General features: G+C 39.6%; 1 protein-coding gene across 3 annotated transcripts in view; it reads right to left on the bottom strand.

Moving 5' to 3' along the window:
- Positions 1-16,483, bottom strand: part of LOC103057752 (netrin-4-like) — a 63,362-nt gene that overhangs the window by 2,377 nt on the left and 44,502 nt on the right. For 2 of the 3 annotated variants that reach the window (XM_007429645.4, XM_088134280.1), the window contains exons 6-9: positions 8,962-9,175; positions 7,698-7,834; positions 6,047-6,115; positions 4,013-4,183 (exon numbers count right to left, since the gene is read on the bottom strand). In XM_007429645.4, coding sequence (XP_007429707.1) covers positions 4,013-4,183; positions 6,047-6,115; positions 7,698-7,834; positions 8,962-9,175 — 591 coding nt within the window. Of the gene's footprint in view, position 1; positions 2,755-4,012; positions 4,184-6,046; positions 6,116-7,697; positions 7,835-8,961; positions 9,176-16,483 lie in introns of those variants that run through there. The other variant, XM_088134279.1, reaches the window with a different exon arrangement.

The raw sequence follows: 16,483 nt of genomic DNA, 5'->3' as shown, positions 1-16,483 counted from the left end.
TTGAAAAAGGATTACATATTGTGAGAATAAATTCTCAGTATTAATTGTCTGCAGAATCAAAGATTGTTCAGAAGGCTTTACAGGGATGATATTAATTAAGATCATTCATTAAATTTCCTTCCCCTCTGAACATCTGAACAGAGTGCTCAAGATGACTTAAAATGCAAATTACTTAATTTCAAGGCTAATGAGTTTCCTTGCATAGCAGGATTTGTACTTAACCTAGACTGGGGAAATTAAAAATCCTGGAAGAAAGCAATAGCAACTTGCTTTCATAATGTTGCCATGTTGAGGACTTCATGGACACTTGGCGTGTCCATAAAGTCCTCAAGAGTGAAAAACTCAACTCAAAGGAGACTTTATTTTCAAGTGCATTTGTGACACCATATGGAGCATATAGTTCTGGATTGGGGAAAATGTTTTTAAACATGAATGCAAATGAATTATTTTGATATGCAATTCAAAGTGGTGCAATAAATTGTAGGGATAAATTAGAGTTGCCAACTTAATTGTAAAAAAACAACAATAGTTACTGGTTCTATAAAATAAGCTAGAGAGGGAAAAAAAAGACTGACAAACATCTGGAGAGAAAAGTGGAACAAGATGCAGGAGGCTTCCTTAGGCCTACACTGTGAAGAATTAAAGAATGAAGAGAAGACAGCAGAATCTGCATATAAGTATGTGCACATTTCTGGTGAGTTCTCTAAGGCAGTCTTATAACCTGTGTCCTTCAGAAGGATTGGATTTGCAATGCAGCCAGCCTGTGCAAGTTAAAAAATAAGTTATCCAAAGGCACTAGACTATGAAGGATGCCTCAGGATGTGGGCAATAATTCCTAGCTTTGCTCCTGCATCACAAGATATCACATCATATATCCAGTCTTATGCTGGTTCACAGTGGGCTAGTTGACACATTGTGCTAAGCTACTATGTCCAACCTAGCACCATATTTAGGAAGTACCAAAAAGGAAGGTGACTTTGCTGATGTTTCTAATGCAGTATTTTTTAAAATGCATACAGCAGTTCCACTGCATGATTCCATAAACTGAGGGTTATGATTTAAGGCTGTTGGATTATAACAGAGGCCTTATAGTACCATGACCCAGAAATCATTGGACAGGGAGACAGATTGCTATGCAAAGCCAGAAGCCAAAGAGACTGCACTGCTAGCCTGGACCGGCCAGGGGAATGGGGATTACTACCTTGTCTTTTCCCAAACACATCTTTCCCAGCTAAAAGTGGAAGGAATACTTCTCATATCTTCAGACAGAAAGGGAGGGCTGCACAATAAGAAAGTGATTAAATTAAGTGTATGAGAGGTGGGCAGGGGGAGCTGTATTTCAGAACTGTACTTGACCATAACCAGGTGGCTCAGAGTCAGTGTGGTGTTGCAGATTAAAGTCCAGCACAACGCTAAATCTTACTGGTGTAAGGCTAACTTGCTCTTCCATTCATACACAAATCGCATGCCACTGTTTCTGCAATCTACACATGAAGACAATGGCCATCTGCCACTGCTGGGCAACTCCCAGGGCACCTGCTCTTCATTTCCCTTAGTACTTCTTTTTTTTCTTGCTTGGGGCCTCCAAAAAGCATTAGGGAGGTGGGCTCCCTTCCCTTTTTATTTTACCAGCGTGCCTCAACCTTGAACTGCTACTGCTGCAACAGTTAGGCCTTCTAATGTGATGCTTCGAAGCACAGCACCTCTCAGGCCTGGAAAAACCCATTTTGCTCTCATAAATAGCCAAGAGATGCTGTGCTCAGCTCTAGTACATACACATTTAGAGATACCACTGGTAAGTAGAAATCCAATGCATTTTTTCAGTGTGTGCAGACTGAGAGCACCGACTGTGTTCCTAAGCCAGTCCAGCCCAGGTGGGCTCCCTTGCCTTTGCCGAGACAGTGTTTCAAAGACAGGGTGACCTAAGCAAAAGACTGTCCTCTGTCACTGATTAGAAAAACAGCAGATAGGTCTGTTCCTGTGCTTTTAGCAGGGATTTAATAAGGAGAAATAAACGAGTGAAGTGAATGTTTCATCCCCAGCCCCTTTTCCATGAATGGTGTTGGGAGGTCATAACTTTAAAAAATTCTGTGAGACTCTATAGTTCATGTTATGGAGACAAAACAATGCCCAGCAGCAAATTCAAGGGACCGTTCCACTGGCAAAGTTCACATACTGGCATTTGTACCATGAGCTTGGAAACCTGTGCTTTAAAAGAGTTGAAAGTGGACCAAGAGAGCCTTCCCTTCATTCCTTTTGTCCCACTCTCATCTGCAACTGAATTGGTTCCCAGGTGTTAGAAACTGCAGAGGTGGAGGAGCAAGAATTGTTCCTCCAATTCTCTCTTGCTCTCTTAAAAAAAAAAACCCTAAAAACTAAAATTTTTGTCTGTCTCCAGTCTCAGGGCAATTCCACACTGCAGCCTAAGCAGCTTGTCTCCTGTGCTGCTCCCATCTGTTACTTAAACCAACTTCAGAAATTCCAGTCCAATCTCTTTGTTAGAGTTACATCTCCCATGAAGATGGTGGTTTTAATTGTCCTGATTTTAAACAATGCCATTGGGTTTATTTGTTAACCTTAGTCATGCTTTGGAATTTGCATATGCACCCTGTTTGCCGTACCTTGAGAGTTATTATTTAGTTGTCGTTAGCTCAATCATAAGATAACAAAAAGAGCGGCAGCTGCCGATTAGCAGAGAATAAGACGAGATGGCCGCCCAGGCAGTGACCAGCCACAGGAGGAGACGCAGTTTGCCTTAAGGTGGTGCAGGGCAAAAAAAAAAGGCAGTTTTGAGTTGAAGCTGGGTCCAGGGTTTATTTACAAAGAGCTGGGAGTGGGAGGAGGATGATATCATCAATTCCTGAGCTCAGGAAACAGTGACTGGCCCATATTGGTGATGGGCCAAGCACAAAATGTGGATCTGCTCTTAGTTTATTGGTTTTGGAAATGGAAGATCTAAAGGGGGGCTTCAAAGATTCTCCTACAACAAGGTAGAATTACAACATTTAAAGAGCTTCTCATATTAATCATGATGACTGATTAGATTATACTCCATGTTTCAGACAAAACACATCCTTTTTTGGTAATGAGGATGTGAGCTTAAATTAAAATCAAGATTTAAAAAATAATAATTAAATTCTAGTTATTGTGTGAAGGATGGAACAAGACAGCTGTGAACCTTAAGCAGTTCATTTGTTCATCCTGACCGGAAGGAAGTCAGAAGTTAAAATAGTTCATTCTCTGGTCACTTTGACGTTCAACAAAAGACATGGTCCAAAGCATGTTCCCAGGCTCCATACTGAAATAATATTAGCTCTATGGGGTACTGTGTGCTTAATTACAAATGATAGCATGTTAGCTGGAAGGATGACCACTAAGGTAATTATGACCAATTACCTGAAGCAAATTATACAATGTCTTAAAATAGTCACTTTTTTTTAACCATGATTTCACACTAGCCTAATTGAAAGAAATGTAAATTTCTCTGCAGTGACTTAGGATCAAGGAACGGCTCAATTGCTTGGGGGATATTAAAACTGCATTGGGGCTCCTCCTCCTCCCCCCACTCACCAGGGAGAACATTCCCAAGGCAGTCTTCTTTTGCTCTGCCACCTGCAGCACCCACCAGCAGAATTATTGAGAAGAAGAATCTATCAAGGAAACTCTTGCCTCTGGAGTGCTTGCTCACAAGTGGGACCTCTTGATGCAGGGAACAATGGTTTAGCATCATGAGTGAACCCCATATCTGAATCAGTCCCCTGGTCTATGGATCCTGGGTTGCCTGTGCTGGCTGGCAGCAACTCTCTGAGAGCAATCTTTCCTTTTGCTGCCTGAGCTCTTTAACCAGAAAAGCCGGAGATGGACCCTGGGCCCTTCTGCATGCTTACATCACACTCCAGCAATGAACTAAGGGGTCTCTCCTGTGCATACAAGTTGGAAAAAACACCAGGCTATGTGTTAAAGTCGTGACAGCAATCCTCAGCTTGCTAGAACAGTAGGGCAGAACACTTACCAGGATTTAGAATAGGACATGTACACCCCCGGTTGGTCCAAGAATCCGGATATATACTTCGATTATTCCTGGTGATTTTTACTTTGCCTGATTTCAGAACCTTCTTTATCTTCACAATTACTTCAGCGTGGGTTCCTTTGTCATGAGCAGACAGAACTTTTGCTCTTAAAACTGCAAGACAGCACAAAGCACGAGTATAGTCATTTCAAGTCTTCCTTGAACCAAGCTTGACCCTGGGTCACTACACGGACGCTGCTTCCTGGCAAAAATACGGACATGGCTTGCTGCTGCCTTTTTCTAAGAATTTTCCTGCTTGTCAGTCTACTGTATAGCTCTGGGGTTTCTAACAGTCTCCTGACCAGCACTAAATAGGTCTGATCCTGCTTAGCTTTTATCAAGATTATCCCAGCTCAGTTAGGATGCTATAGCAGATTTAACCAAAAGGTTAAAAGGCTTTTTCCCCTGAGTTCCCTGGGAGAAGCCAAAGGGTTTTTCAGCATTTTTAAAGCCCAACTGGCTTATGAGTGAAACATAAACTGCATTACAGCAACTGCAAAAGGAACATCACAACAGAACTAGAGGTGTAATGCAAAGGAAGGGGGTTAAAACTTGCCATCACGTTGCAATCTTAATTTTAAAAAATCCGCCCTCAACAAACTGCCTGTTCCTTATTGGTATCAATATGCCAGCTGGATGGGTGTTATCCCCTTCTATCATTTATCTACTACTAGGATGGATTCCCTTAGAATGAGAATAATATGAAACCAATGATTGCAACTGTTACTGAAGTGAAACAAGCCTGATCCCAGGAGCTATTTGGATGCAAGATGATGAACACAGAAGAGGGGCAGGGAACCACATCTGTAGCTGCCAGAGGCCACAGGTCTGAATCTTTGAGCCTTTTTAAAATTGCTTTTTGAGGGATTAGAAGGTTGAGCATCCATTTCACCCTTAAAAGTTCAGAAATTCCTCCCTCCAAAATCAGGCTGATAATTGCCTTGAACTCTACAGAGGCTTAAGATAGCTTTTTGCTCCTTCAAACCCTCCAGAATCAGGCTGATTTTGGAGGGTTTGAAGGAGCAAAAAGCTATCTTAAGCCTCTGTAGAGTTCAAGGCAATTATTTCACTCCTTATAACCCCCCGCCCCCGAGCCATCTTCTTAAAATATAGGAATCAGGGCCAAAGTTTCAGTTTTTTACCCACTCCAAAGATGATATGACATTATCAGCTGCAACCACCAGGCAGGACACAAATCAGCAGCATCGGTGGGGTGGGGATGTTGAAATAGTCAGGATGGCAGATGTGGCATCATGATTCAAGGCCCATCCCTTCTGTATGTGTGTCAATGTCACATGCACATGTACAAAAGGGATGGGGCTTGCACTGCTATGCCCATCAGCCATCTTGACTGCTTTGACCCCATCCTGCAGACACTGCTGGCCTGGGCTGGTGTAGAACATAAGTAAGATGACCTTTGCAGAATATGCAAGGACAGTTACCTAGGCAAAAGGGGCAGAAATGTTTTTCAAGCCTTGAGAAAGAAGTTAACATTGGGAAACGGCTCAGGCAATGCCTCCCTAATTGACTGGAGTGCAGGAGGAGGAAGAGGAGGAGGAGGCACAGCACAATCAGACTTGTAAGATTCTGTTGTTATAGACAATTTCAATAAAAGTAGCCTTCCTGTGGAGTTGATTTCCTGGTCTGATCCACCTAGTGGGGCTGACATCTAAAGAAGATTTGCACCTCAATACCAAAAAAAGTCACACCCTTAAGGAGCGCAGAGCATGTAATTATGATTGGCCAAAGGGTATGCATGGATCAACCCATTCTGTGTATGGGTAAGGAAAACATTAAAAGGTTTTACTATGGCCTCTTTGACATTTATTGCCTAATTTTGATTTAGGAGGAAGCCTAGAACCTGAGTTTCTTTGACCCAGAAGCATTCTCATTCAGAGTTCAGATTTTTGGAAGACGGAAAAAGCAACAAGAAAATGGTTCAGCATTTCAGTTTTTTAAGTAATTTATCTCACTTACCATAGGCGTATTTCATCTTACAAAAATTGCTGACACTTCCTAGGATCTTCTCTTTGCACACACATTTTTCTAGCCAGGAAATCATAAACCAATATGTCAAAGAAGATACGTTGCATTTAAAAAGAACAAGGGAGAGGGAGAAACCAGTCACACAGATTTTCATAAAAGCTTGCAATACGTTAATACTTACTTAAGAAACAGCTGTAGGGTGTAAGCTCCAAAGCCGAGATATTGTATAAAATTTTCAAATTGTGAAAAATAATTAAATGTAAGCATTCAATACATTTCATTCACCTTCTCCAATATGTTTAAATTACTTCTGTTAGTAGAATTTAGAATAATGGGTTATAAATGCCACCCCCCCATTCTGAACAGCTACCTTCTCTCCCAAAACGACTGTTACTTTTTTATTTATATTTTTATTTATACAATTTATAGGCTGCCTGACTCCAAACAACTCTGGGCAGCTTATAATTAAAAGTAAAAAAAACTGCCTGAGAAACAACATATAACCAAAGAAACCCATCCAACAGGAGCTGTACCTTCACTTTGCCCTAGACCCTGCCAGAATAGCCAGGTCTTTAATAGCTTCCTGAACATTGTCAGGATGAGCGAACATCATCCAAAGGACAGGTGCCGTCGCAGAGAAAGCACTATTATTTCTTAAAAATAGTCCAGCAATGACAGGACCCACCTTCCCTAAATATATAGAGGTCTACAGGTTATGACAAATCCAGCTAAACTCAAATATATACTTGTGATGAAATGATAGATCGCTGCATTAAAATTAAAGCACAAAGGCAGAAAAAAACTAAGGGACTCAGAGAGAAGACTTAGAGTGAGGAAAAAGGTGGTTGAAAGTTGGACAGCATGAAAAAAAAGAAGGAGAAAGAAATAGCCTCCATAAGAAAAACACCAATAGCAGACGTGTCTGCAGCAAGCCATGTCTGGTGGTGGTATTGCTTGCAGGTGTATGAGAAGTGGAGTTTGCATTACAACATCACACACACATTCCACTGCTGTTCCCCTTTTGCATCATTAAGCATGCCAAATAAGTTTTGATGTCCCTATTTAAAGACAATTTATATCCTATATTGTTTGCTCATACAGTGCAATTATTAAAGTTTTATCAACAAGTCCTGTGAGTAAACATGGGGCAGAATACAATAAAATCCCCCCAACACACACACACACACACACACACATCACACAATCTAAACTACTATAGTACTAGGAAAAGAATGGATAAGACAGGAGATAATTTCAGTATTTTAAAAAAAACCTGAATTTTTCATTCTGTTTTGGTGGCAGCAAGATTTTCAAAGTATGTTGTTTATCCCCAAAATAAACACTGACTAAATTAGGTCACTTTTGATTAAATAAACCCTGTTCTACCACAATGCTCACCTGGAAATCCTTAAATATGTGCTCACTTGGAACACGTAATTTTGGGATTGCACTGGTTTTACAGGAAGTTAGGCAGCATATTCAGTACAATGTATATTCTGCCATGAAAGTTCCTAGAACTTTTAACCTTTTTAGCCAATGCATTATAAGTAAAATGATAAATATTTCTGAGTAATCTGAAATGTTCTCATACCTTACCAAAGTAGGAATTTGTCTATTTTTTGAGGGGGAAAAGAAATCATACCTGGGTGTCTTAAGGCCGAAAAACCCTGCTTGCGATCACTCCACTGCCATTCATTTTCACTTTCGTTGGCTGGGGTTTGAAGGAAGTGGGGGATCCTCCCACCAATAGGAATATTGAGAAAAGCTGGATTGTCATAACTGGAAAGAGAAGAGCAGAAAGACAAGAACAGAGGGAGATTACAGGATGTTTGTCTAGCCATGAGGGACTTCTATTTAATATTTTTCAATAATACAGAAACGGTCCCAATGAGCCAATTAAACATGGACAGTTGGTAAGAACCAATAGTTAGCAGTTGCTATGCAAAAAGATAGAATGCTTCTTGGAAAATAATTCATCCATTTCTAACTGCCTGGGAGCTCTGCTGATCCATTGGGGTCTGCTGAGGGTGCTGCCCAGAAAGCTGGAATAAACTAGGGCTAGGGCCTTTCTCTGTGGTGACCCCAATGCTTTGGAATCTCTTCCCCTTCACCCTCTTTCATTTATTTTAAAAATAATTTGAAAACTTTAAAAGGAAAACACAATTTCTTTCCTGATGTATACTTTATATTAGGCACTGATGGCCATTCTAAGAATTGGATATAATGGTTTATTTATCTTAACTAAAGATGTTATTGTTATTGATCTCTCTAAATTACCATGGCTTGGTTTTATGGAAATGTGAGTGTACAAATTCCAGAAGATAGATAGATAGATAGATAGATAGATAGATAGATAGATAGATAGATAGATAGATAGAGATACTTAGTTTAAAAATGGAACTCCTGCACATATTATCTATATTGTTCAAGAAGCTCCACAGATTAATCCTAGAGACAGCTGTGATTTGTATTCTTTAAAATCCAAGCATCAGGTGCTGGAGCCAACCAGATGGCACCTTCTGCATGGCCAAGGAATGCACTGGAGCAGGAATAGGGCCCTCCCATAGCCATCCCATCCCATGTCCTGATTGGCTAAGAGGGTCCCCAAGCCAATATCTGATCACTTGGGCTGCCTACACTTGGTAATTTAAGGGTTTATTGTTCTTAAAACGACAAGTAGCTTATTGGTAGGCTCGTTTTAGTGGCTCCTGCCAGCAAGAGGAAGTAGCAGCAAAACCAAGGGCAGGATTTGGAGGGAGCAAGAAGAGCCAGTGTTGCTGGTGGGGGGGCCAAGTAGGGTGGGTCAGGAAGACCCAAAATGACTCGCCCTGGAGATCCTTGCCCAACACACTCTTAAGTTCCAAAATGCCCTCCGCTTCCCTTTCAGGAACAGAGAGCTGGTTTACCTGTGGAGACATTCTCCAGTATGCTTGTCACAGTCTCTAGCACAGGCACAGGGTTGGCAGCCATTTTCTCCAAAGCCCCAATACCCCAAGAGACACCTGTCGCATTTGGATCCTGCAACACCTGGCTTGCAGTAGCAGAAGCCTGTCTTCGGATGACATTTCTGATCCTGGTTCAGCGTTTTGTTCACTGAGCCCATGGGTTGGCAAGAGCAAGCTGGAAGAGAAAGTAGAAAATGATAGACCCTGTGGGTTTTTCTCTTGAAAACTTTCAAGTAAGGGCTCTGGTCAGGAAGCGGTTAAGTCAAATGAGTTTTAAAGTCATGTTGCAATACTGGCTATTGACTATTTTATTATTGTGTAGCAAATGTAATTAGGATGAAATATCATTACATTTCTATACCAAATATTCACCAGATACAGCTGTTACTGATGAATCTCTGCATGCATTTCCTCTTATATGTCCCAAAATTCAGAGAACTGTGAAAGCTGAAGGATAATTGTATACTGATTCCTGAAGTATGTCAGGAAATATGAATAGGTCAGTTCTGTTTAAATGGAAACCAAATGTCTGTTCTTATTGCTAGCCATAAACGAAATGTTCATGAAATATTTGGATTTCTGTTAGGGAATTAACCTTCTGCCTGCTTGCTTAAGATTTCTGATGGCTTTCTATTCCTAGGATTGCATATTTAGAGTTGCTTTTATGAACAAAATATTCTAAACTGGCCAAACCAAAAGGTGATAAGCCTAGGCTACAATCCTGTACAGTTGGACTGAGTAACTCCTATTAAAATTTAAAATGCAATTCATCAGCCTATTCATAGGACTGGAAACTTAGGCCCCAGACAGACTTGATAGGAGATCTTCAGTTTCTTTTTCCCATGCTGTTCCCTTGGAGTTCTGTTAGCCCAGTACAGTAATTTAAATCTTGCTTATATTTGGACTCTCTCCACCCTCTTTCTCATAAAGATTAGTAGCAACTTGGTCTATGTGATTTAAATTAGGAAACAAGTTTGTGGAAGTAGGTTAAATAGTGCTGCTGACATCTGACTATTTCCTTTTTAAGTGAGGAAATCTGGTCATAGATCTTCTCCACCACTAACAGTTATAGCCTTTGTTAAAACGAAGATGTGAGTGCGGCCTGTCATTCAGTGACAATTCATACAAACAACAAACATACAGATGCATACAAAAGATCAGAGTTGAATAGTCTAATGGGATAACTGGAAATGTCAGATACAGCTTCATAGTTAAGTGTTATATTCTGGCTAAGGCATTTCATATTTTGAAGGGATGTTTGAGCATTACTACTGAGAGGAAGTCAGTAAAGGAGGATTTGACTAGTGTTTGAATATTTGAACTTGCTATCCAATGCTGGTGATCAAGTGAGAACATGTTTGATCATTATGACAAAAGCAAAGGGATAGCTTCACATCTGAGTCCTGTTCATTTCTTTTCCCCAGGGAGCCTGAGGACCTATCCCTGAGGACAAGCCCAGGGACTTGAATCTCTGAATGAAAGACTTCTCTTAAACAGGCTCTCACTAAGGGATTAATGAAGTATTTCATTCAGACTTTTCATCTGTCTCCACTCCCAAACTTGCTGCCCTCTGGGGAGAAGGGGAGAGAGGATGGTTTTCTCATAAAGGAGCTGAGAACTGTGTTGCTCATCCCACAAACATCTGTGCAATCTGCTGTGACAAATTTATTATTTTCCTCTTTGGTATTTCACAGCAATTTTTATCATGGTGTTTTCCCAGTGAAAAGAAGCAGATACATGAGTTATTCCTGGAACTTGATATCAAACCCTTAGGCATTTTGCTTAATTAAGATCTGCTGGACAAAGTGTGGCACAAATGAAGGCTCATGAGCAGTGGAGCTGTGTGCAGGATTAACTACTGACAATGAAATCTGATTAAAGGACACCAGGTTCGACTGTTGACATGTTATCTTCTGGTTTACTGTCAATATACATAACAAGGAGGATTAAGATTGCATTAATCAATCAACTCCCACAATACTTGAGAAGGAGCCTTCACTGATGAAAGAATCTGCCTGCGTAGATAGGTTCAGACTGTATGATAAGAAGTCCTACTCATTTAGAGTTTGTTCACAGTCTTTCAGAATTATTCTGAGTGCACACAGGAGAACAGAGAGCCTGAGGTGTAATCTCATCTTCTCCATTACAGTTCTTTGGATGTCAAAGCATGCAAGTTAGGTTGGAAGCATGCACTGACTTTCTGGCATTATGTCGAGGCATCAAGAGTTGAGAAAGGAAGCAGCAGCATTGAATTTTTCTTTAAAAAACTGAAGAAACCAGCATTTCTGAAACTGGCTGATAGGTAAGACCCCTGAGGAAATCTAGTGATATACTGTTGCCATTTTAGGTACTCCTTCTGTCTACATACATGGCTCCCTCCTCACTCCTCAGCTTAGTTATTAGAAAATATAGCTTATACTGTACCTTTTATTACCATGAATAAATAATCAATAAATACTGTTCACTATCACTGTAGTAAGATATTCATTACAACAGATATGACACAGTTGTGGGATTTTTACCAAGATCTAACCAGCTGACAGACATTTTTTCACATATAATTTTTTATTAAGGATTTTTATTACAATAGTAAAAATTAATACAAACTAAACTTAAAGAAAAAAGAATAGTAAGAATTAAAAAGTGCAAGGAAAAAAAAAGAAAAAAGAAAATTATGAAGAAAATATATATAAAGAAGTGACTTACAACCTTCATTACAACAGGTGTAGACAAATTTAGTAACTCTTCACCCCCTATAAGATTACAGATATCTCTTCATCCCATATCCCATCCCTTATCTATAAGCAAATCCATAAAACATCAACTTTTCAATCCTGATGTCAACAAAAAGTCTGTAAAGGGTTGCCAAAACTTTGCAGATAAATGTCTTATTTTAACCTTGATCAAATAAACCAACTTTATATTCCTTCCTTTTCTAACAGTCTTAACCTTAGTTCATTCAAATGTTGTCATAGGATTTGATTTCTCTTCCATTCTTCTTTATCCCATCGCACAGACTCAAGGGTTTAACAAGCCCCTTTTGTAGATCCAATAAGAAGACATTTCCCAGGTCATTCTCTTGGTTTATCATTTGTATTTCCCATTTAATTTATAAAACTTCAGCCAGTTTCTTTTGTATATCCAATAAAGTGTCCTTTTCCAAATCATTCTCTTGACTTGTCATTTGTAGTTCCACTTTCAGTACTTTCTCTTGTCTTGTCAGACAAAATTTGCTCCACATCTGTCACTACCTCACTGACATCTTTTGGACATAATCTATCCATAGAATCAGGCATCATTACTGACACTGTTGATATTGTAGTTACTAATTTCTGGCTCCATTCTTCAAAGATTTAATATTTCCAGTATTATGATGGTTTGTGTCATTTTGTAAGTCTCAATTAACCAACACCAAAAGCTTGCTTGTATTTTTTTCCTTCTACTTAGAATCTTTAGTCCCCATTACTGACCAGTTTCTAAAATGATAGCTGCTTATCTTTGTTATGAACCAAGATAGCCAAAATAAGTCTGTTTCCAACGAGAAGCTATTTATTTGTTATAGTTAATTCCAAAATCTTATAGTAAAAGTCAATATTGCAAATTTATCTGGACCCTTAATCCATTTATAACTTTCTTAGATCAAAATTTTATTTAGCTTTTTGCTATTTCAAATTCTTTAAGTTCTTAAGCTTGTGATGAATTTTTCTTTTGTTCAGTTGAAGCTAAACTCACCTGGTGACCTTTCACATTTGTTCCAAAGCTAATAGCTTTAAGATGGTTAATAGGCAATTTCTGAAAGTGATTAGGAAGTGAGGCTTGCCAACTTAGTGTCCATTAAAAGGCTTCACTGTGGTTGCGAGCAAGATGGCTAGTTCCTTCATCTCCTGGTGCTCAAACCCACAGAAGACTGCTGTCCTGAGGTCTCCTCATGAGGAGCAGCCACCCAGAGCACATGTGGGCGATCTCCTGTCCTCTCCTTATCCAGAAAGGTTCTGAAGAACCAGTCTACTCACCGGTTCTTTGGTCTTTGCCATGGTCATTGGCTCCACTTTTGTTGAGATTTCTTCAGTTCACCATGCCTCCCCGGAAGTCCCAGGTGACAGACTTCACAGCAAACATGGCAATAAGTATCAACTCTCCAGAAATTCAAACCTGCATTCAGTAACAGCAGAAGCTTCATAGACTTAACGTGGCTGGATAATATTGCAGATAAGAAGATATACACACACACATACTTAACTTACTGTATGTATGTACGTATGTACAATATATGTTTTTCAGGGAGTAAAATGTTTTTGCTATTCCTCAAACTAATCAGGCAAAAGGGCTCTCATGAAATCACCTACCAACTGGGAAACCAAGAAGCATGAAACACTAATTAGAAACATCTACTGATGCCAGACAGATATTTAAAGCAATTTTACACACATAACACTGACAACACACGGTATGTTTTCTCGGTAATTGATTTGAATGAATAGCCAAAAGAGAGAGAATGCATTCTGTTCCATTTTCTAGACATAAGCAACATTCATACCAAGCATATGCAAACATTGCAAGAAAGAATCATCAGGTGCTTGTAGCCTCATGTAGATATTTTCTTAGCATCAACCAAATGACTCATCACTCAAGACTACTAGTGACTTCTTTATGCATATTATATATGCATGGTTTCAGGAGAATAAAAACAAAAGTGACAGGGATCCACAAATGTCATTAGCCTTGGTAAATAAGCCAAAAAGTATGGTTGCCAGAATTTGTTAAGAAAGGCCCAGTTGCTGTATTCCAAGCATCTTCAAAATTTAATGTGATTGTGGGAATGTGTCTCTGCCTTTCTTATATGACGAATGTCAAATAAAAAATAATGGGCACTATGGATGACTGGGAAGCACATTTGTGGAGCTGTACTGAAGCAGCTCCACACAATACTTGGCAATAAGACTTTCAACATGTGAGGTAGATCAGGCAGGAAACACAGCCAGATGAGCTAATTCTACTTTACTGTAAGGTTACACTAACAGAAACTTGCAAGTCTGAAAGTATATTTCTCCCCCACCCATCCCCTTTACAGCCAATGAAACTAGGGAGGGTCCGTTCTTAGCTTCTTGCCCCTTCCACATTCCTACGGCAGGCTACGTTGCCTTTTATCTGACTGTTCCCTTGGCTGTGTCTCTTCGCCCTATCTCCCAAGGTCATTCCCACATACCATTACATCTACAAGTTACCATCCCCAATAACATAGCAATTAATACTGATTGTCCGTTGATATAGGCATATTCATCTTGTGTAACCATCAGAGGGAAACAAACATCTCTCCTAATGCAATGCAGTTATTTTGCAAATTTGTACATTTGTGATGCAAGCACATCATCTCATACCTAAATGATGCTTGAAATGCAGCTCAGAGTGACCCAAGAAATTCAAAGTCATGTACCCTCCTTCAGGAGTAGGTCATGCATTCTGCATCTGCAGTGCAATGCAGTTCCATAGAAGAAGGAAAGCACTACAAGAGGCACGTGAACATAAATCTAGCTGCGCTTAGGCAGTTTATGCATCCTTAAGATAGCCCCCAAACTGTTCTTTGTTCTTTCTTTTTAGCAAAGTTTTAGGAAAGCTGTATGATGTGTATGCAATAGAAAAGCAGGACAGATTTAAAAAAAAAATTAATTAAAAATTAAACAGTGAATCTGAAATTTCAAACTTGAAATTTAACTTCAAATATATTTGTCTCTTTTAACATGCTTTACACCTTTTCAAATTTGATTAGTTCTGCTGTTTCTAGGTGGCAATTATGACACCTCATAAACTGTTAACTACTAAATACCACTGTGTATGGCAAATACCAGGGGTGGCATATGATCAAGGATTTAAAAGACAAAACCATCACTGTATATGCAGGTATCAAATGCTGTCAAATACAGTGTACAATACAGGTAGTTCCCAGTTTAAGAATGAGTTCTGTTCCCAAGGTCTGTCCTTAAGTCAAATTTGTACGTAAGCCGGAACAGCATTATTGTATAATACTGTATAAGTAGTACTGTGTAATGAACTCAAACCATTGTGTGTTTAACTCGAATTTTGCTACAATAGGCTCCATTAATAGGACCCATTAACTATGGGTCATCTGTAACCAGGTGTTCTTATCTCGGCGACTATCTGTATTCAATATAGCCTGTAATTTTCAAAGAGGATTATTTGATGAGAATACTTGGTGAGCTGCCCATGCTAACATTCACAGAGGTGAATTCAGAAGACAATATTAGAGAAAAAATTGCCTCCAGTGTATTGGGCAGTTGGTGGCCAGATCAGATAAAAGAGCCATGGAGAAAACTGAGATACAGTTTCATTCATGCAGTCTTTTCTAAAGTTTCCACAGCTTATAATGGTTTTACTTCTAAGTTTTTCCCATCCAAGTGACTATCTAATAATACTTCTTTCTGATTAGAGAGCGTTGGCAGCATGATGAGGCTTTAGAACAGGACACAAGCTCTTTCAACTACCATAAGTCTTGAAATTTAATCTGGTGCAACAATGACTTTACAAAGCTTCCTTTTTAGCAAGACTTCTCAGAATGGGAGAAAGAGCCACAAGAGAAGTCCTTTGGTGTCACGCACTACAGTCGGGCATACCAGTAGGTTATGTAGATCCTTGATCCATGTGCTTTCACAAAAGGTTACAAATAGGTGAAGGTGGGGGCGAGGGGGGCGGTATGGAGGCTGAGCCAGCACTAGCATTCTAGAAAGGCAAACACAAAAGAACGCAAACAGAGGAAGTGTTGTGAACTGGAGGTCACTTGAGCAACATCAGAGGCCTGGCAATCGCAGTGTGAAAAGCATATGTAACCTGAGTTTAAAGGCAACCTTGATCAAGTCTATCAAAGCAGCAGGAGAAACCCCAGAAGTCAGTCAGTAACTTGATTAAAGAAATGTTGGAGTGAAAGCAGGTGTAATAGGAAAAAGAGATCCTGACTTTGCAGTTGAAATGCTTACTTCTAATGAACGAGCCAGACTTTAGCCCAATCTCCCCATGATAGTCTTTCTACCACATATTAAATGAACATTAATGCCTTTGACAGTTCATTTGTTGTTTTTACATTTTGAGATCCTTAGAGGGAATGCAGGTTATAAATATAACAAACAAACATGAAAAGCTATGTCTTTTGAGACCAATGCAATCCAGGCTTCTCTGCATGCCAGTCGTCATCTGGTCTTATTTAAAAGCCCTGGGCACTCTGGACACCCTTCCCTCTTCCCACCGGACTTCTGGCATGATCCATTCTACGTGCTAAAAAGCTGATCTGCAGCAGTTTCCACACCAAGTCTCAACTGCAATTGCACAACTATAATAATTTCAGAATATAATTTCATCCCACTAACCTGAACGTTAAGCCTCCTCCAAAATAGAAGTTTGTTCTTTAATTAGGGGAAGTGTTTGCACTGGATATATTATGCATCCAAGTTCTGAAATCTGAAACTGGGGTAAA

The sequence above is a fragment of the Python bivittatus genome, unplaced genomic scaffold (genome assembly GCF_059951505.1).
Source record: "Python bivittatus isolate LINGU-HERP-01145 unplaced genomic scaffold, Pbiv_v1 ctg000080_np1212, whole genome shotgun sequence".
Lineage (NCBI taxonomy): Eukaryota > Metazoa > Chordata > Lepidosauria > Squamata > Pythonidae > Python > Python bivittatus.
This window is presented reverse-complemented; position numbering and strand designations above follow the sequence as displayed.